This window comes from Cydia strobilella, chromosome 12 (genome assembly GCF_947568885.1).
Source record: "Cydia strobilella chromosome 12, ilCydStro3.1, whole genome shotgun sequence".
Classification (NCBI taxonomy): Eukaryota; Metazoa; Arthropoda; class Insecta; order Lepidoptera; family Tortricidae; genus Cydia; species Cydia strobilella.
In genome coordinates, this window is record NC_086052.1 from 4524133 (window position 1) to 4547163 (window position 23031).

General features: G+C 38.6%; 2 protein-coding genes across 2 annotated transcripts in view; both read left to right on the plus strand.

Moving 5' to 3' along the window:
- Nucleotides 1-23031, plus strand: part of LOC134745940 (fibroblast growth factor receptor 4-like) — a 113858-nt gene that overhangs the window by 63454 nt on the left and 27373 nt on the right. The window lies entirely within an intron of this gene.
- LOC134745943 (loricrin) lies at nt 96-1549 on the plus strand. Its single transcript, XM_063680086.1, has 2 exons — nt 96-194; nt 496-1549. The coding sequence occupies exons 1-2, from the start codon at nt 180-182 to the stop codon at nt 1372-1374; spliced, it is 894 nt and encodes a 297-aa protein (XP_063536156.1). The 5' UTR covers nt 96-179; the 3' UTR covers nt 1375-1549.

Consider the following 23031-nt stretch of genomic DNA (forward strand, 5'->3'; position numbering starts at 1 on the left):
ACGATCATTGTTTTCACCGAATACGAATTCGACTAGTGTCATTAAATTCATAATTCTCATATGCCCGAAGGCCGAATGTTAGGAAGACACAGGGAGAGAGGTGTGGAGCTCGCGGCGGTATAAAAGCGTACGGATTTTGTACGGAGCATCACACAACCTCGGCGCCTCCGCGAGTCAACATGAAAGCATTCTTGGTAGGTACCGTGCAGTGAAAGTGTTGTGACCCGTGACCTCACGCTTCCTTATGTCGACACGCCTTTATGTTAATCGATAATTGATTTTCCAAATTTGAATTCAAGTGGACCGTAGTTTTTATATTTTTTTTGTAATCGAGTGGATTGTCATTTTTCAAAATGGTTTTTTATAGTGGATCAATCAGGATACCGCAATTTGGATTATGAGTGATTTGCTATGGATTGGCAAAAATTTTAGTGATTGGTCCCGATGGAGTTGCAGTGATTTATATGTTCTATATAAGTGTTTTGTTTTCCGTAGGTATTAGCTGCCGTAGCGGCCCTCGGCTCGGCCAGGCCCGAGGCGGGCTACAGCTACAACGCTCCCGGTGGCGGCGGTGGATTCTCATCCGGCGGTGGACACGGAGGCGGCTTCTCCTCCGGCGGTGGTCACGGCGGTGGCTTCTCCTCTGGCGGTGGCTTCTCCTCCGGCGGCGGACATGGAGGAGGCTTCTCCTCCGGCGGCCTGAGTTCCAGCAGCTTCGGAATCGGCGGCGGCAGCGGTGGCGGCTTCTCCTCCGGCGGCGGATTCTCCTCCGGCGGCGGCGGCGGCGGCGGCGGTTTCGGCGGCGGCTTCGGCGGCGGCTTCGGTGGCGCTCCCATCGTCCAGAAACACATCTACGTCCACGTTCCTCCCCCAGAACCCGAAGAACAGCGCCCCCAGATTATCGGCGGAGGCGGCGTCGCCCAAAAGCACTACAAGATCATCTTCATTAAGGCGCCCGCTCCTCCCGCCCCCGTCGCGCCCATCATCCCCGCCCAGGCTCAAAACGAGGAGAAGACCCTCGTCTACGTGTTGGTCAAGAAGCCCGACGAACAGCCCGACATCACCATCCCCACCGCCGCTCCCACTCAGCCCTCCAAACCCGAAGTTTACTTCATCAAGTACAAGACCCAGAAGGAGGGTGGCTCTATCGGAGGTGGATCTATCGGAGGTGGAATCGGAGGTGGCTCACTCGGTGGTGGTATCTCTGGCGGTAGCATTGGCGGTGGTATCGGTGGTGGGCACGGCATCTCCGGAGGCAGCATCGGCGGCGGACACGGCGGCAGCATCGGCGGCGGACACGGTGGCAGCATCGGCGGAGGCTCCGGTGGAGTCAGCTCCTCGTACGGCCCCCCCGGCCAGTCCGGCCCCTATTAAACACCGCGCCAAGCGCCCCCATGTGATACCTGCTTTGCCGGCGACTTAGTCTTAAGTAGAACAAAAAATTACGGTGCCTAAATGTATTTATGTAAATAGTAATTTTAATGTATCATAATTAATTCTAGTTGTATTGTAAAATACTTTTTGCATAAAAAATCGATAAACGAACGAACATATCATCTTCTTATTCCAAGCCCTGAAATAAAACCTAAAAGCTAAAAAAACCGTAAATATCGCATCTTTGTATTAATTTACACATAGAGATAACAAACAGGTGGTTATGTTTGGTAGAAAGTACGTTTTCTACATGTGGGCGACATGGGTTACGTAACCTGGATTGTGACCTCTTGCGTAACCACTGAAACCATCTCGCCTTACGACACCTATATAAGAGTTTCGCTAAATATCCATTGCAAAACTTATCCGTGGTTTCCACAATTTCACTACCTTGACACTTCGGATCCTTTAAATGCGTTAAAACTTAAAACGTGTAAAAGTGGATCACAACAATGATCATCATTGCATAATGGCCGGCGGAAACCGGTCAACGGTTTTATATTATTTACTGAATATTTATAACAAGACTTTCGTAATTCCTGTGATCGTGTTTGGGCATATCATTATTGAGTTAACGTATACGTTGGAAAGCTGCCTCGTAATATTTGCTAAGAAATGTGTATAATACGAAAGTGAAATTTTCTTTTGTGTAAAACGACGTTTGAGTGAGTCATCGATGTTTGTTCGTGTAAATTGACAAGTCGAGTGTAGAATATGATAACTTCGAGATTTTACGATGCAAGGGGGAAATTTTCGTATTTTCAATATTATATTTATTGTATGTAAACGTCAGCCGTCGTATCGAAAAACGTGATTAACTTGCTTCCATTTTGGATTTTTTTTTTTTCATTAGAGATTTATTTGTATTGATTATATGTATCGATAGATCTCTATCGAAGTTGAAGTGACTCTTTTCAATAAAAATAATAAAAAAATTGTCTAGCCATATAAACTAAGCCAGATCAATATCACATCAGCTCTGGCCTTAATTTTCCCATTTTAAAATCAAACTGTGTCAAAATAATTTGACAATTATAAAATTCCCACTCGCAAATTACAAAATACCAACAAACTAAAGAGGTCAGACATGGTCGTATTCTAAACATTTCACACTAAAGAGGAGTCTGCATTTACCTTAATTTTTTCTCACGACTATAGTCTCGACTAGGTTAGACAATGCAGACTACAAAATGCCCCATAACTTCTATAATGTAGTATATTTCAATAATGAGATAATGCAAAAACAATCTGCTTGCCCTACAATACAGTTGGCTTTTGAATGGAGAGGGAAAACAGTACAGGGCATGTTAGAGGCATACAGTTTATTACTATAATTTGTATAAACTCTCACGTAAGACCTATTAAGGTCACGTAAGAGTTTTAATTGCTTGACTTTCTGCAAGTATAACAACGTTTAAGAGGAAATGCATTGCAAAGTCGTTACTGAGCCCCAGTTTCAAACTGTTTTTTTCCACAGACGCCGAGAATAACATTAAAAGTTAAAAGTTTACTACTTCGGCAGCACTTGTTTTATTATAAAAATATAATGAGTTTCGGTACGAGGCATAATACTTACTTACTTTGACTAAAATTTGGTAGACAGTGGGTCGATCTCCGAATTTTATAAGGGCCGAGTTTTCTTTTTTTTCTGGCATGCTTTTATTCAACTTATCGACGGCATGCCTACTGTAAAACATTTTTTACGTATTGCGGCATCATCAGTTTCTACAGTAATAATATATACTCTGGGAAGCCAGATTTGTCGGTAGGAAAAGGCGCGAATTTGAAAAACATAGGCGGGAAGGATCGATCGCACACAAATTATGAATTTCGCTTTTTTCTACTGACAAAGTTGGCTTGCCAGAGTATAATTACAGGTATTAAGATACTTGTGCATGTTTTCAGAAATTTACTGAATGTTTTCAGGTGGCTCATTGAGTTTGAACATAAATATAAATAAAAAAGTAAAACTTTAAAATACCTGCTTTATTATCAAATGATCAAATATTTTCCATTTTCGCTCCTATTTTCCCGTTACATCATGTCATTAAATGAACTTTCTTCACAATTTATACATTGTCGTTATCTAAAAAAAATCTAATGAGGTTTATTTCACTGACCTAAGAAAATTCTAAATCTAACTTCCGTAGATTATCGTAAAACATTACCTTAAGATTATGTGACCCTGCGAAACTATTAGGTAATTAGAAGACTGCCGTAATAACTGATTCTAATTCAGCAGAGACAATGAGATCCCACACTATTATTCGTTACGAGCCAAAAAGACGTACATAACCAGAGTACTTAGTATGGCGATTGGCGACAGGTTGCTTTGCGTTAAAGGTCAGAGTTCGCGAATCAAATTAATTGAATCATTCAATTCATCGTTAACAATTAATTGTAATTATATAAATTGAGCGGTGATTTGATATTAATGGACTTATGTAATGGTCTGAGAGATGATGACTGACGAATTATTCGTACTTCGTAACATAGACGTTTCTAACTCTACTCTAATAAATATAGTGCAGATTTATTTACACATGTGGTAGTTATTAACAAGCTGCATACTTTTCGTCGTATTTTCATGTATACTTGGTATATGAGACTAGTTGATCACGAACAGGACATATAAATAATGTATCAGGGGCGTGGTGTCGCGATCAGATAAAAGCACAATCAATTATTACATACACAGACAACGGGATGTTACGACATATTTAAATTGTTTCCGATTCGAAGAACCTGTAGTATAGTGTAGAGTAACAGGTTCCGAATACCTAGTTAAACAAAAAACAACCATAATAGAAATGATATGAGGTTTAATTTCACGTTACATGTGTGCTTACATCTTAAAATTAGTGCTCAAAATTCGTTCAAAGAAAAATGAACGCAACGACACACGGTATTAAGTTCAAATTCAAATATTTACAAGTCTGAAATGTACTTACCGGTACTATACCAGTCACGTTTACATTGAGAGTGAGAGTGTTCAGTAAAAAGAGATTAACTTGTTACGATATCGGGTTACATGTGTCTCATCTCATATTAATTTTGTTTGTTCATGCGTTATGTATGGATGTGCGACATTGTCTCACTAATTACATCTAATAATAGGAAATTACGTAAGACGAAAATAATTCAGTGTAGGTGTTTACTTTCCTGATACTGTCTTAATTAAGGCTCCGTGTCTATTTTAGCACATCGCGCGCTAGGAAAAAGCTGCCTATCTATCACTCCTACAGAAAATTAAATAATAATAACAAACTGATGACTATTCAAATTAAAAGTAGCTTTATATTCTAGTAATCTTAAAATCCAAAAATTATTATCAATTGCATCAGTTGTTTTCATTTGAAGTTTACAGTTTTTTTTTCGGTACACACCTTAATTGTATAAAAAATGTGCTTAAAACATAATAAATAAATTCATTTATTAAAGACCAACTTGGATCAATTTGTGTTAGTATCCACATAATTATTTATAATCAATGTACTAATATTGGTAAAAAAAATTGCGACTCGCTAACGTGTAACTCGTATGACAGTGACTTCAGGAACAGGAACACGCGTACCAGCGGGCGCGCGCTGGACGCGGTAGCGTTTAACAGCAGTTAGTCAATATTGTCAATAGTTTACCATTAACAAAGTTCACCGACCTGTCCGGAACACGAACTTGTAGAAAGCAAGCATCTTCTGTTTGTTTATGGTAATGCTTGACGCCGTAGTAGTAGTAGCCCTGACAGCTTGTTTTTACTGTGTTGATTCTTACGTGGCAAGGACTTTTCGTGTTTGCTGTGCATATTCCATCTGTGCTTTTCAATTTCAGACGGCCTTCGTAGTATAGTCGGTAGTAAACAAAAACAAATCAAGTATAATTTATAATTATTATTATTTTGGAGACAATCTTACACAGATTGACCTAGCCCCAAACTAAGCAAAGCTTGCAGTATGGGTACTAGGCGACGATATACAATACTTAGGTACTTATAGGTATAGATCATTAGATACATGGATACATAGATAACATCCATAACACTGGAACAGATTATTAGTGATGAACACACAAATATTCAGGATTGGAATCCGGGACCCCCCGCTTCGCAGGCAGGGTCACTACCGGCATAGAGTAACTTATACTAGAGCGGTACTGTCATAGTAAATTTTGTAACCCCAGTAAATTCACTGCCAGCTGTCTTTAAAACTAAAAATGAAGATTTATAAAAATACGATAAAATGTATTTAAATATGGATAAATGATTTTTTTATTTGCATTAATTATTTTTATATGATTTTGACCCATGTTCTTTCACTGATATGCGATAAAATTATAAAAAACAAACGAAACCGTCAACGCCCTCTATACGAGAGTTGGCCAAAACTAGTGGCGCCATCTGATCGAGAATCAAATTTTCGTGATTTTCGAGGCACGTTTTTTCCTTAGACTGTATCCATCTATTACGGAGTTATATCTATCTTTGCTACCGGCTAGCTGTTAACTAACTATATTCTTAATCCCATAGACTCATTGTTTGAGGACTAACATACATAAAATATTTACTTAATAATAATATTAATTAATGCCCTTGAGCCATCCTAGATGTCGCTTTTTGTGGGGGCCATCATACAAATTTTTAAATCTCTTCTTCACTGGCTCAGTGACCCAAAAAGGATCTTGGCCTCCGACACAAGAGAGCGCCACTCTGCCCTATTCTGCGCTACTTCACGCCAGTTGGGTATCCCGAGGACGGACAGGTCTTTTAGGTCTTTAATAATTAAAAAAAAAACGTAGCTGTGGCTGATATACAACAAAAAGTGTCAAAATATTTTCAATAATGTTAATCTATGATTATTGTGACCTGAAATAAATGAGTATTTAATTTTAATTTAATTTAATATCCAGTGAGGAAAATGAGGCCTAATGTAGTGCTCATTTTCCTCTCTGTATGAAAAGGCAATTTCGCGTGGTTCCTCCACTTTCGTCTTAACTTAGACAGACTCTACCTTCCCGGCTCAAAATAACTCAACAAGCAGCCCTTGTTTATTGCCTCACAAATCTCACAATACTCATTACATAATTTTCAAGTGAAAAGCTTATATAGGTACATGTCACTATGATATAAGGAAACCTTTAATGAAGTTAATGGCTAATAAAGGTCATTCAACTTTAACCCACGCCACGTAACACTCATTTGTATCGTCGAAATAACGACACTTAACGAGGTATATTATGAATGTCATCGGTGATATTTTATTGCAAAACCGGTGAGTAGAGGCTGTTGAGAGAGCCCTTGTGGATTTGTGAAATATTGGTTGGTCGAGTGGTTGTGAGGTTAGTCTGTAATACAAAAATAACTGGGGCCGTAGCCTAGGTGAGATTCGCATTTGGGCGTGTCAACTATTGGAGCGACACAAATTTTCCACAACTTTTATACTTCGTTATAAAATTTCACCTCTAAATAATGGGTTTTCTATGTTTCAGTTTATGGTGTATGTTAAAACATTCAAGGCCCCAACTGTTAAACCGAATAAAGAGAAACTATGTATTAGAAGCCCGATTTCTTGGTAACCCCAGAGACATTTTGAGCAGCGCAAGAGACACTCAAAACTGTCGTTCAAAAAGGTGATTCGCCCATTTATCGGGAGGACAGATGAAACGAAAAGTGACTTAAGTGATTTAAGTCTCGTTTGGATTTTTTTATCAACGATTGCGACTTTCCTCAGCCTGAAAGGAAATCATATTACAAATTTTTTTACACTCGCCAAGCAGGTGAGAATTATTAATATTACTTATCATATATAGGTACATGTGACTATTTTCCGGGAACATTATTAGGTTAATTTTAAGTTGACATTAGCAGCATAAAGCTACCATCCTTTGTTTTAAATTTTGTGTCAGTTACAGAGACTAATGAATTGGTGTCGACTCCCTAAAGGACCCTGTTAGCCGAATCAGACTTCTGAAGTATTCTCTAATATAAGGTGTATTGGATTAACTTTGAAAGCGGGGTGATATAATTATGAAAATTGCAAATATCAATAAAACGGACGCACTTTAGCAACACTTATGCTACTGCAACGCTTACCAACTAGAAAGTGTTTTGTCATTTTGTACATATACAATACAATACAATACAACAAAACAATACAATAAGCCTACACATAATATTTGCCTAACAATATAATATTTGCCAAATTGCCATTTTCAAAAGTATCCCGCTTATAAACTTACCCCAATGCACCTCATTAATTAATACTACTTAGCGCCACCTGCAACATTGCACTACCCCGGGGTTAAGCTTTTAAACCGTTAACCCAGTGTCAAATTGTACTGGTAACCATGGTAACACCAGGTTTAACACGTTAACCCCGGGTTAGTGGAATGGTGCTAGTGGCCCTTATTGTTGTATTACAAAATCTTTCAATATCTTTGCTTATTTCGAAGTTTATATAGTAAAGGTCATGACGTTATTAATCATGACGTACGAATAACGATTCACTTAATAATATATGATGTTTGGTAATAACATACACAGGGCCTTATACTACTGTTAACGTTAGTTAAATACAATGATAAATCTTAAAAGCTAGCTTGTTTGTACGGTTGCGTTCGTGGTTCGTGGCCCACAAATGGTCTCGCCGGAAGACTAGCGCTGACTTTAGGGTTAGCATTATGCTGAGGCGGGACCATTTCGTGGTAAACTAATTTTTGTTTAAAATATACTTTTTCTTTGTAATACGTTTGTATCAAATGTAATATAACACTTTTAACTCGCGTTTTGTACACATAATGACATTAATTATGGGTATGAAGTGTAGTTTGCCATAAATAAAATATTTATTCTTATTCTATTCTTATTCTAAAAGTTAATCATGTAAGTACGTAAACATACGGTCTTTAACGCAATTTTAGATACACAGTGTGGAAAAATGAATGGGCCCTGGAGGGAAAGTGCCTTAAAACCTTAAGGTAGCTCATTTTACTTAAAGGAAACATTCCTTTATTTTAAAAAACCGGCCAAGTGCGAGTCGGGCTCGCGTTCAAAGGGTTCCGTACATTACACAATTTAAACAATGTATTTTTTATGTGAAACGTGAGTGAAATGTCTTTAAAAAACCCGTAGCAAGCAAATTTAAAAAAACATTGTTGAATGCAGTTTTGTTTCTGTTTCCTTTAAGTAAAATGAGCTTACTAAGGTTTTAAGGTACTTTCCTTCCAGGGCCCATTAATTTTTTTCACACTGTATACTTTAATATGTATAAAGTACCGTACTTAAATGAAAAACGACTAGTAAAATAATGAGTAAATTATGCATGAGATGTCAGAACATCTTGTAGCGCATAAATTTGACGAGATAATCTATGTAAATGGAATGAATTATAAACATATTAATTCATCTAATAATGTTAAATGTTTCGTTATGGCAACAAGATTAGTTTTCGTCACTTTTGTAAATTTTCTTTTAAAAGTTTTTGTGATATATGTTTTTAGGTTTTAGGTTAATATACTCAAAGGGTGTTATAATTGTTTAATAGTAAATACATTATTTTAAGCATATGTTTTTAACCACTTTGCAGATAGTTTCAATTATATTTCATATGATGCTTGAATTACAAATTAAGTATCACAGTTAGACAAAGGTCTAACCAAATTAACGTCTCGCAAACCAATTTCGCTAGTAACAGTGGAATAAAATAACTATGCTCTTCACGTTTTGGTGTTATAATGCTAGCATATAAAGCAATAGATGGATACAGTCTAAGGAAAAAACGTGCCTCGAATATCAAGAAAATTTTATTCTCGATCAGAGGGCGCTACTAGCTTTGGCCTACTGTCGTATAGATAGCGTTGACGGTTTCGTTTGTTATTTAACAATTTTAACGCATATCAGTGAAAGAACATGGGTCAAAATCATAAAAATAATTAATGCAAATAAAAAAAATCATTTATCCATATTTAAATACATTTTATCGTATTTTTATAAATCTTCATTTTTAGTCTTAAAGTGTGTCGATAGATGGCAGTGAATTTACTATGATTACAAAATCTACTATGACAGTACCGCTCTATCTTATTATATCCTCTTTGATATAAAGGCACCAGACCTACACCAGCGTTACTTCTGCAGTTTTGCAGCGCGAAATTACTACCGACTGCATTGCTGCCGAAAAAGTCAAATATCCAGTAGAAACATCGATTTTTGACTTATTTGAGTAATGTCGCGCTGCAATACTGCTGCAGTTATGCCGACTGACAAAATGACGCGCAAACTATAGTTTGTAAATGAGTTGACTGACATTCTTTGTGACGAATTGACGATATCTTCAAAAGGCACAAAACAACTTTTCCATTAAACGTAACAAAATTTAGCTCCAGAAATTGTTTGAAATTCGACACATTGTTCGACAGACATTGATCTACAACCACATACCACTACCCACTTCAACTTATCTCACTTACACATCTAAACAGTAAATTCAATCATACAGCCTTACACATAAGGTTTCATTTCATATAAATCTTGTATAGCGCGACGACTTTGTCAATGAATGGGAAGAACGTAGGTTCTCATAGCGTGTATGACGCATTGTCACAATCCGGATATCCATAGTATGAGTTATTATGTTTTTTCCGGATTTCGTATAATGAACTCTGTTACGTAATTATAACAATTTATCGCAAGATAATTATCGAGTTAGTAAGGTTTAATCTATGTTTCTACACACGTAGTAGGGTGGCTAATGAAAAATAAGTGCATTGTGCAAGTGCAGGTTTTGGGATTATTCTGAGCAACTTTTACAACCAACATCATTCTGCCTTTTTAAAAATAAAAGAATGTTCCCTTTAAGTAAAATGAGCTAACTTAAGGTTTTAAGGCACTTGCCCTCCAGGGCCCATAAATGTTTCCCACACTGTATTATGTATGTATTTATGTCGTGAGCTGGGTGCGCAGCACACGTGCCAATCCTTAACGCTCCGTAGCGAACGAAAAGCAACTGTCACTGTCGCACTAATACGGAAGAGTGATAGAGAGATATGACTACGCTACGCTACGGAGCGTTAACGATTGCCACGTTGGCACAAAAATTATCATACAGAACGGCCACGCGCCGCCCCGCCCCGACTCGAATTACCTCGCCCCGTGACAGCAGATTGACGGCCGTTTGCCGGCCGCTCAGTACTATTTTTAAACACACTATGACGCATGACGCGTGTACAGACGTGCCATTCACACATAGAAACGCAAGTGATTTTTGATGTATACCGTGTCCGCCCTGTGACGTTGGTTTAGCACCCTGGCATTGGAAAAAATAAGAAGTAATTACCTATACAAGAAGCCAAGGGATAGGGAGGGAGGGAGGGAGGGAGGGATATAGTAATCGTATTAATGAGGACATAAATATTAATGTGTAACAAATTTTATCCAAACTTTAGAGTTTTTTCGGCACAAATTGCGAACCTTTCAAAATGTTATTGTTAGCGTGGGATGTAGACTTTAGTAATGAGCTTTGATTTTTATCATGTTTTTAATTCATAACAACGAAATAGTATTTCGAATGTCTGGATAACAATAGTTAAATTACTTTAGCAGTTATTACGCTGAATACTCATTTTCATTTATTTATACTATGCAAACCGAAAAACAGGTAAAGACCCACAACAAGATGGTCCGACGATCTGGTTAAGTTCGCGGGGAGCCGATGGATGAGAGCGGCCCAAGACCGGTCGTTGTGGAGATCCCTGTGGGAGGCCTATATCTAGCAGTGGACGTTTTTCGGCTGATATGATAATGATGATGATACATAAATAGCTAGCTGTAGTCTGTACCTCTCGCATCGAATCATGATCCCAATGACAGTTTCTTCTTCTCTCTTCTCTAACCTTAAGTGACAGTTACTCCATATAAAATTGTCTTAGGGACGATCATTCGACACGAGAGGTGTCCAATCTCTATCACATGCGCATAATTACGGATTGATTGAAATTCAAGGAATACGTCCAATTTCCAATCAGCCTGTGTACCGCTCGCAAAGTGGTATTGAACGCCGGTATCATCGGCGAGACAGCAATATAACATGCGATAGAGATAGAACATGGCGGGTCAATGTACGATATTCTTGGTGAATGTAATAATTTAGCATGGTCAGTTGCTTAGTCAATTTAATTTTAATGGATCTATCTTTTATACTTAATCTTATTTATTTTTATTTTTATTGCAAATGTTTTGTATGTTTTAATTATGGATCAATGTTATCTGGATTAAATGATTAAATTAAAATTAAAATTAAATTAATGACTCCTCTACACGATGGGCCATCATACTGGGCCAGCATGTAGAGAGTAGAGAGGGTAGCGGTGTCGGATGTCTTATGCCGCGGCGGAATGGTGATGGGATGGCCACGGTGTCGGTTTTTCGTCCGCACATCAAAGTTAGTGGATGCACACATGTGACACGTGGCCCATTCAATAGTGCGTGCTCTCAGCCATGCGGCCATCTCGCTGGTCCAGCGCTGGGCCATCGTGTAGAGGAGCCATAAGATCTATATCTAGCTCGAGTTTCAGTATTTCGTAATGGCCATTGCCAGTTGCTGTTATCTAATCTGGACACGGTCCGTGCATTCCATCAAACCCACTCAGATCAGATCTAAAGATGGATAAATGTCTTGTCATCTTGAGAGAAAGGAGTCAGCAGTCACTTGTACATGCACGAACTAACTTGATTAGGAAATTGATAATTAATGTCACTTTGGTTCCGAACCTCAAAAGGAAAAAACCGGCCAAGTGCGAGTCGGACTCGCACACGAAGGGTTCCGTACCATTATCTATAAAAATGGTCACCCATCCAAGTACTGACCCCGCCCGACGTTGCTTAACTTCGGTCAAAAATCACGTTTGTTGTATGGGAGCCCCACTTAAATCTCTATTTTATTCTGTTTTTAATATTTGTTGTTATAGCGGCAACCGAAATACATCATCTGTGAAAATTTCAGCTGTCTAGCTATCACGGTTCATGAGATACAGCCTGGTGACAGACGGACAGCGAAGTCTTAGTAATAGGGTCCCGTTTTTACCCTTTGAGTACGAAACCCTAAAAACGGAACTTACAGGATCACTTGGGCGTCTGTCTGTCCGCCTGTCACAGCCTATTTGCTCCGAAAGTACTGGATCAATTTAGGGTCCCCGGCAAGCTCGGTTCTCCATACAAACGTAGTTACTCATTTTAAAACGAGTAGCTAGTTTGCTCTGAAACTTTGTACTTACAATAGGATAAGGTATATCTATGTCTATAATTAGTTTATGTAGCTTCAGATACCTTTGCTCCATTTCGTTTGTTTTATAAACTGGAACTGTATAAAACTAATTACAGACCTAGATATACCTCATGTCATTGTATATGCAAAGTTTCATTACAATCTGACACGTAGTTTTAAAATGAGAACGAAACGCCGTTTGTATGGGAAGGTGAAATTCGGCCGAGCTTGCCGGCGACTCTTAAGTTAAAATTTGGTACACAAGTAAGTCTGTGACACAGGACATGTAGGTAACATAAGTAGGTACATGAAGGGCTCTTGATAATAATTAGCCTAATTTTTCCCAGGGTTTCTCGGGGGTTTGGAGCCATGTTTAGATTCTAAAAGTTACATATTGATTTGATAGCTATTGTTCTTTCTGTTTCACCTTCGCAATTAGAGATTAGAGAGATACTCTGAGAGTAGTATCCAATCGACATGTATTTTCTAAATCTGAATACGCCTTTAGGACGTTCGTAAGTAATGAGTAGGAATATGTAAGAGATCATACATTATGTATTATACTTGGGTTTTCCCACATGCTTCGGTTAACCTGACAAACTATGCTCATACTGACACTACACCTTAGAGCGTTTTCACATTACCCGATCCGATATCGGATGTCGGAAGGAAGTAAAATGTAAGAAATATATGTTTCTCTGTATGTGTCGGTAAGTAAGGTTGCCAGAGCTCAACGAGGGAGAGGAGTGTTCGGGTCGGCAACGCGCGTGTAATATCTTCGGTGTTGCAGGCGTCCATACGCTACGGTAACTGCTTACCATCAGGCGGGCCGTATGCTTGATTGCCACCGACGTGGTATAAAAAAATAATTTTTTTATACATTTAATAAATCATTATTACTAACTCAAAAAAGGCGGACTTGATGTCATATGGCACTCTCCTCCAGCTGTTTTTATTATAGGCGTCCGACATCCGATATCGGAAAGCGCTTCCGATAAATTCAGCCATGTCGGAGCCCCCCCGTCAGCTGTCGGAGCGATAATATTTGTTTGTGTGCGTATGTGTAGGCATAATGCTTGTCGTAGTGTGCGTGACCGCTTAAAGCCGGTCCTATATATATATATAATAGGATCCTACATCCGATATCGTATCGGACAATGTGAAAACGCTCTTAGTCTTACCAAAGTTTAAACGGTGGCGTAAATACAAACAACAAACAAACAACAACAAACGCATAAAAGTATAATTGAAATTCAATGCAGTAAAGGAATTGCCCCACGCACAATTTTTTCAGTCAAACAAACGGTCACACCTTCAGTAGATGGGTCAAAAACGATCTGAAACACCGGCGTCTTTTCTGTGGACATTTGAATACATTTTTCTAAGAATTTTATCATAGGTTTCGCGCGAGGCACGTCTACACAATTGCCGATTTGAGCGCGAGGAAATTGCCTCGCGCATTATGCTCGCTCTGTGTGGACCCGGCTAATAAGGCGCTATTGCCATAAAGCTTCAATTAGAAATCAACCGAGAAACGATAATTCTCGTATGCGACTTAATTTTATGGAAAAAAGATCTACCGGATGGAAAAAGATATGCCGGATACATTAACTTAAGTTATAAATTATATAGTTTGTTCTAAAATAGAGAATAATAACCTAAACTACATACGGCCATAAGAGAGAGTTCAACATTACTTCTATCGTATTAGCCATGTAACGTGTCAAAAAATTGTTCGATAAATCACAATGCATATCAGATCGATCGTGTCCACCTGTATGTCATAAGTCATAACACAGAACGGACATACAGATCGATCTAGTTTAGTAATTAGATTTAATAGGAGCGGCCGAAGGGCTCAAAAATATCTCATCTTGCATTTTAAAGGTCTCCGGCAAAGCTCGGTTCTCCGTACAAAGATAGTTCCGCTCTCATTTTAAAACGACTAGTTAGATTGCTCTGAAACTGTACTTACAATAGGATAAGGTATATCTATGTCTGTAATTAGTTTATGTAGCTTCAGATACCATGGTTAAAAAAATACAGCGAATTAGTTTTTCATACAAAACTTGTTTTTGCTCCGGAATTTTTGACAAGGGCGGAGCAATTTTTGATCAATGAATGGGCAATGAATGGGAATGAATGGGATTCTTATTTTCAAATAGTTAGTCCACTGCAAACATTCGCCAAATCATTTAATTAACATACATACAATTTGTATACTGTACGAGTCGTGACTCGTGACAAACAAAATAACTTGTCAAAGACGCGTCTGTAGAAAGCGGTTACATAATGTCGGATGTCTGGCCAATAATCGTGTATTTTAAAATTCACAAGTCGTCTTTACCATCTTAAAGGAAGTGTTGCCAACTCGGTATCTTGAAAGATGCCAGACGAGAGGCGAAAAGCTGCTAAAATTTTCAGGTGAAAATTTCGATGGAAAAAAAGTTGCCAATTTTTCAGTTCTCAATTAAACAGACGGATGATGGATAGGATTTATTCCATTTGTATAACGATTCTCACGTGTCGTTCTCATACCTTAATTCGTTGGAATAGTTATCAGACGAGTTAAATGGTAACTGAAAAATCGGCCCTGTGGTATAAAAAGTTTCGAAATAAGGCAACGAACTTGGTGAGTTGAAAATACAATAAAAGCTTGCAAAAAGCAGTAAAGACACATAAAGTGTATATATATTATGCAGTTCTTAAGTTTAGTCAGCTGAAATAATGAACAATTTTTTTGTATGTATGGATAAAAAGTTGTCAGATTGGCAACTTCGTGTTCTAAATGACTGCAAAAGTAGCTAAATTGAGCTTCTAGTTTGCTTAATTGGCAACACAAGCAGTAAAGACACTTAAAGTTTCTGTACATTATACGGTTGTTAAATTCGCTCGTCGAGTCTTGGCAAGATGCACGAACTGAGCACTCCTGAGGCTACTCTTTAATTGCAGAGACATGTTTACAATAAACTGGACAGACTGGTCATGGTGCGTTTTTTTGTTGTAGAATGTGGATTGTAGATGACATAATATAACCCATATTTCAGCTTGTAAGCGCATTATGTTGACGACCGGTCTGGCCTAGTGGGTAGTGACCCTGCCTGTAAAGCCGATGGTCCTGGGTCCGAATCCCGGTAAGGGCATTTATGAAAAAGCGTTTATTGGTTACAATATTGTATACAGCAAATTATGGTTGGAATCTCCATTTATTTGTGTGATGAGCACAGATATTTGTTCCTGAGTCATGGGTGTTTTCTATGTATTTAAGTATTTATATATTATATATATCGTTGTCTGAGTACCCTTAACACAAGCCTCCCTGGGCTTACCGTTGGACTTAGTCAATCTGCATAAGAATGTCCTATAATATTTATTTATTTATTATTTATATAATATAATGTACCTATGTCTTAAATCCCTTTGTGCAATGCACAATTTTCCAACCGGGGCTTTCCACCAGTGTCGCTTACAACCGCTGTTTATTAAATACTTTTGAAAGGAAGCCTATTTTAGGTAAAATATAATTACGTAGGTAGGTATTTTTGAGGTATTTATTTGGCTCAAAAATTTAACCCTTTCAAAACTCATATTAGGATTCGCAAAAAGAAAATTAAAGAGTAGCGGTCGGAAACACCTGGGGAACACTCCAGCGTCATTTGAATATGAGCATGTCGAGCGATTTTCGACGTAACATACGTGAGTGACAGTCGTTATTACCATGTTGTCTGTTGTAAATGTAAACGCGATCGAAATTGCTTTCCTTTGACTCTCGCCGCCGGTAAAGAACGTGTTGACAGACGAGCAAGCAGGCAGAATTAAAACGATGTTGCACATTCATCTGTACGAAATTCACGTTTGTATCTATACCAAGAGTACAGATAAATCACCTCAAGTACCTCAATTGTATGAAGCGTTAAAAGACAACTTGGTTCAACGACATAAAGGCGCTTCCGTGCTGACATAGTATGAGAGCGTGACCGCTTATTTCAGTTGCGTCTATCTACATCAGGGCCTACCGCGAAAATCGTTAACTTGTTATGTGCTTCTTTATCGCTCGAATATGCAAGTGCGATAGAGAGGCAGATAACGAAAATTCGATGTTCGATTTTCGCGACAGGAATAAAACATATGGTCCAGATCGCCGTCAAAGGCAAGGTGCCCAGAAGGCTAGCCTTATATCTTTGCTGTATGGCGATACCAAAGATAGATATAACTCCGTAATAGATGGATACAGTGTAAGTAAAAAACGTGCCTCGAAAATCACGAAAATTTGATTCTCGATCAGATGGCGCCACTAGTTTTGGCCTACTCTCGTATAGAGGGCCTTGACGGTTTCGTTTGTTATTTATAATTTTAACGCATATCAGTGAAAGAACATGGGTCAAAATAATGATAAAATAATTAATGCAAATAAAAAAATAATTTATCCATGTTTAAATACATTTTATCGTATTTTTATAAATCTTCATTTTTAGTTTTAAAGTATGTCGATAGATGGCAGTGAATTTACAGTGGTTACAAAATTTACTATGACAGTACCGCTCTATCTTATTATATCCTCTTTGGCGATACTAATACGTTGTACGAAATAGTGGCCAGCCCTCTGGTCGCCAGAAGCTTCTATTAGATGCTACGTACCTATTTCAGTACATTCAATAAAATGTCTGTATACATACATTGAGCTCTAGGTATGGTTGTCCATGAGGTGTGGTATTGCAATTGTAGTTCGGGCGATTTTCTGCAACTCGACGACTGGCGCCTATTTTGCGTGACAGGAGATTCGTGGGCTAGTCCTGCCAGCCCAGCTCCTCGAGGAATCCTATCAAACCTTTGATGTTGAGTAGGACTTCGGGGAGGTCTCTCGGGCATCCGAGATGTTTTGCCCTGTATGGGGCCACTCCGTTGCATTCCAGCACCACGTGAGAGGCTGTTTCTTCTGTTTCTATGCATCCTCTGCATAGGGGACTGTCTGTGACACCTGTTATAAAAAGATGTTTGTTAAATAGTCCATGACCTGTTATGATACTGGTTACCATGCTCAGTCGGGTCTTCCCTAGTTGAAGGAGCACCCTTGTGAGCTTTCCGTTGATGCCAGGCATGGCTTTTTTGGTTTGTCTGCATCCAGTCTGGGGTACCAATAGGGTACCAATAAATGGGGTGTTGTAATATTATGAAATGATAGCTATAGGCTGCAAATGCTGCAAATGCTGCAATGCAACTCAGTAATACCAAAAATACATTGATTGTGTAAAACACATTATACCGTAACTCTGGATGTCCATAATTTTATTTGACAATCTAGTGACCATAAAACATATTGCGCAGCACAAATCCATCTGGTTCCGCTGTTAAACTAGGGGCCACATTTTTTAGTCTTTACCTCTCTATTACAATCAATAACTCTTTGGTAATGCTGACCGCGGTGCAAAATTAAATACAAATAAAATTACATCTTTATGTGGTGACCTCGCACTTCGTAAAAGCTTAATAACGTGTCTGTATAATCGATGCAGTACAAACAGCAACACTAGCTGTCCATCCGTCGACCTTATTATAAAAGGCATAAGGTCCACTATGGACAGTTAACAGTGTGGGCAATGGTACTCGTATGATAAATCATCTACCGTATCGAACCTATACTCCCAATATTGCTTACATAAATGTGTGTTGCGTCACGACAGCAGTAGCACCTTTTACGGTATAACGCATCATTGGGGCCAGGCCGAAACCGACTCGTTACAATTTACCGGTCGGTACACGCTATGAGATATTTACCCTGCCTGTGAAGCCGATGGTCCTGGGTTCGAATCCCGGTAAGGGCATTTATTTGAGTGATGAGCATCATGAGCACAAATATCTGTTCCTGAGTCACGGGTGTTTTGTATGTATTTAAGTATTTATATACGAGTATATCGTTGTCTGAGTACCCATAACACAAGCCTCCTTGGGCTTACCCTGGGACTTAGTCAATCTGTATAAGAATTATATTATTTATTATACTTTACCAGCAATTAAATTATTAATTTCCTTGTCAATAGTTTCGATTTGGAAGGAATCAATTACCTTAGATATGACTTCCGAAAATAATATTGTATAAATTATGTAAACTTTAGATAGTAACGGGAAAGGGCATATGGCAATAATGAGCATATGTGATTATATGGCTTTGCTACTCGTAGTACTCTATTTATAGTACCTAGTTAAAGAATGACATTTGGAAAACGAATTTAAATAATTAGGAAGAAATGTTTTTGGAAACAAGTGAGGTGGCAGAGAGTTACCTGTAGGCTCAGATTACATGATACGTGACAGCTACATATACTATATACTCAACCTGAAACCCGCTAACCGCATGCGGCCTTCCGGGCTTTTTAGGTGTCCCCGTCAGATGATAATAGTATTGATACATAACATTGCCATCTGAATACCACATTTAAGCAAATTCAGTTTGTGGCTCGGATACGTAGTACTATTATTTATTTTGTGGCTACAGGGCAAAACCTTTGTGGCCCTTATAAAAAAAACGGCCAAGTGCGAGTCGGACTCGCGCACCAAGGGTTCCGTACATTACACAATTTAAACAATGTATTTTTTATGTGAAACGTGCGAGTGAAAGGTAAATTGCGGTTTACGATTTATGACGTATTAAAAAAACTACTTACTAGATCTCGTTCAAACCAATTTTCGGTGGAAGTTTGCATGGTAATGTAAATCATATATTTTTTTTAGTTTTGTCATTCGTTTATTTTAAAAAGTTACGGGGGGGGACACATTTTACCGCTTTGGAAGTGTCTCTCGCGCAAACTATTCAGTTTAGAAAAAAATGATATTAGAAACCTCAATATCATTTTTGAAGACTTGAAGACCTATCCATAGATACCCCACACGTATGGGTTTGATAAAAAAAAATGCGTTTCAGTTCTAAGTATGGGGACTCCGGGGACCCCCCAAAATTTATTGGTTTTTTTTTATTTTTGTGTGAAAATCTTAATGCGGTTCACAAAATACCTCTACTTACCAAGTTTCAACAGTATAGTTCTTATAGTTTCGGAAAAAAGTGGCTGTGACATACGGACGGACAGACAGACAGACATGTCGAATCCATAAGGGTTCCGTTTTTTGCTATTTGGCTACGGAACCCTAAAAAGGTTGTTATGTAAAAGTAAGTATGGCGACTCGGTAATCGCCATTGGGCTATAACTTGTTAAAGTCCTTACCAAAAACAGCAAGTGTAATACTCGTAATGCCAGAGGGCAAGTGAGTGGCTCCGGCGCATCCGATCTAGATCTACTTAAGGCTCTTCGCGTCAAACCTCGACCTACTAGCAGCATTGAAGGAGAACTACAAATCTTTTAGCACTTGCGGATAATTTAATTGATAAGTGATATCGTCTACATTACATTAAATAAATAAATGAATAATTATATATTAGGGGACATCTTACACAGATCAACCTAGCCCCAAACTAAGCAACGTTTGTACAGTGAAGGACGATATACAGTGCCGGCCCGAGTCCTTGATCAGGGTAGAGCGAAATGGGGTTTTGGCGCCCTTCGTTAAAGCTTGTTTCCCTTTTTTTTCTCATTTGCCATTTTGGCGCCCCCCTTGCCATCCGGCGCCTAGAGCGGCCGCTCCACTCGCTCTACCCTAGATCCGGCCCTGACGATATACATACTTATGGAAAACACCCAGGACTCGGGAACAAATATCTGTGTTTATCACACAAATTAATGCCCTTACCGGGATTCGAACCCAGGACCATCGGCTTCACAAGTATAGGGTCACTACCTACTAGGCCAGACCGGTCCTCAGACATTACATCATTCTGAATCATCATCATCATCTTCCCTGTGTTATACCAGCTTTTTGCTAAGGCTCATAGGAGCCTGGTGCCGCTTGGCAACTAATCCCGAGAATTGGCGTAGGCACTAGTTTTTACGAAAGCGACTGCTATCTGGCCTTCCAACCCAAAGAAAAACTAGGCCTTGTGGGGATTAGTCCGGTTTACATTACATAATTTTGGTATCGGAATGTAAGTTCGAATTGGCGTTATGAATATGTTATTTAACTTAGTTACTTGAAGCGGTGGTGGCCGATTGGATCTGACGTTCGACTTTCAATCCGGAGGTCGCGGGTTTAAATTCTGGCTCGTATCAATGAGTTTTTCGGAACTTATGTACGGAATATCACTTGATATTTACCACTAGCTTTTCGGTGAAGGAAAAACATCGCGAGGAAACCTGCATACATCCGCGAAGAAATTCAAAGGTGTATGTCCCCAACCCGCATTGGGCTAGCGTGGGGACTAGAGGAGGCCCGTGCCCAGCAGTGGGACGTATATAGGCTGAAATATTATTATTATATATTATTACTGCTTACTTAATATATATGACGGCGGGATGGCCAAAGGCGGGGGGCGCACTACTTGAAGAATTTATTTACGACTAAGTAATACGTATCAAAACATTGCTAATCGTCTAAAGGCGTCTAAAACTACAAAGTATGAACTACAGCGCTACAATACGTCCTTCTGGAGTCACGCTCCGATTATATTAGCTGGTAATGGATATTTACTGAGCTTTTACCGCCATACATAAAATCGAAATTTCACGCAATCGCCGATTAAACAGTGATGTAAATAACTAAGTACTTAAATCTTATTTACTACGGATATGATGAAATTTCAATTAAGTACAGACCGGGATCTTTAATTGAAATTTCATGGCTTAAGAGGCATATACACATATTGCGTCATTCATTTCCTCCTGGGCGATAACCCATTGTGCTTTCGCAAGACGTATCGTGAAGCTTGGAAAACGTCAGCTGCCGCTCCGTTGGTAGGATTAGCCACACAATCACGTAGAAATCGTAATTCCTTTCCGATTGATATCTAAAAAAATGTGATAAATTTTTCAACTTTGTATGAAATAAAAAAGAAAGAACCTTAACACCAAGAGAAGGGCAGTAGATTCGTCCGCGTAGCGTGAACCCAAGTCTTACTTCCAAAAGGCTACTAATTCACATCTGATCGTAGAGTTAATACATTTTGAAACCGGGTTTATGTCCTAGCGGTGCACGGTGTCCGAGTTACAAGACTTATTTATGGCTAGGATTGATTCTCAGTTGCAATGCTAAGTTGCATTGCTATTACTAAAATGCTTAGTAACCGCGATTTATTGCCGTTTGAGGTTTTACACTATCTAATAAAGGGTAAATAAAATTGTAATCCAGCCATACTCTGCGTAGTAACTTTATAGGTCGAACTAAACAACTTTTATTATAGAACCAACTCGGGGCCCATTGCCGAAATCGCGAAAAAAAATTTGGCTGTCCCATAGAAAGCAGTGGCCGGAATCAGCCGGAATGTATGAAAGAGCCAAATTTTTTTTTCTCAATTTCGGCATTGATATAAGTTTTTCAGTATGACCAAAGAGAATAGAGTGCATAGAGGGTTATTGTCATAGTAAATTTTGTAGTCGAGCCGAAATAGTGCATCGATGATTGAGTTATTTGAGTTCAATATAGCAACTCCCTACCTGTGATTTGATTAAAGCCACTAAAATTCGATGAATGGTTAAATAGATCGCTCAATAATAATAAAAAGTTTCGCCCACGTATGGCAAGTTGGCAACTGTTGCAAAACAATGATTATATTTAACATCAACCTTTTTTAATAAGCAGTTCGTCGTTAATTAATCAGGACCGAAATTTAGATTTTAAAAACATTTTACCGATTTGTTATTGATAATTAAATAATTATATTTAATTACTAGTAGCGAATCTCGTTTTTTGCGATGCGACGATCAATTGGTATAGTTGTAATATAAATGTAACAAAATACATAGTCAATTTTTTGTTTGGGTTTATTTCTGAGCACTCCATCCGCGCATTTTGCCGCTGACTACATTGACACACCACACACCTCAACGGTATACTCGTTTACATATTTTAATTCAAAAAGGAAACAGACTGTTGTTGAAACAAAAGGCGACCGGCGTAACTGTACATGAGAACATCAGCTGGTCATACTACTACTTTCTACCTGTAATCCAAAAACTACACACATAGATCTTATACCATACGCATAAAGTTCAAATTTGATTAACGAAAGCTCTACATAACTGTAAAATAAATTTGTAGTTTTACCATCTTAGGTTTGCAAACGGTTTTAGATCTGTGCACCGTAACAGTGTGTCTTTAGAGTTTAAATTACGGCGAATGACACGCGTGTGGCGGTTATATGTTTGTTTTATTCTATTTTTACAAATTTAATTTTACGGGTAGTTTATGATCTATAGACCTTATGCGATTGCGTTACAGTTTAAATTAGCGTTAGCTACAGTTT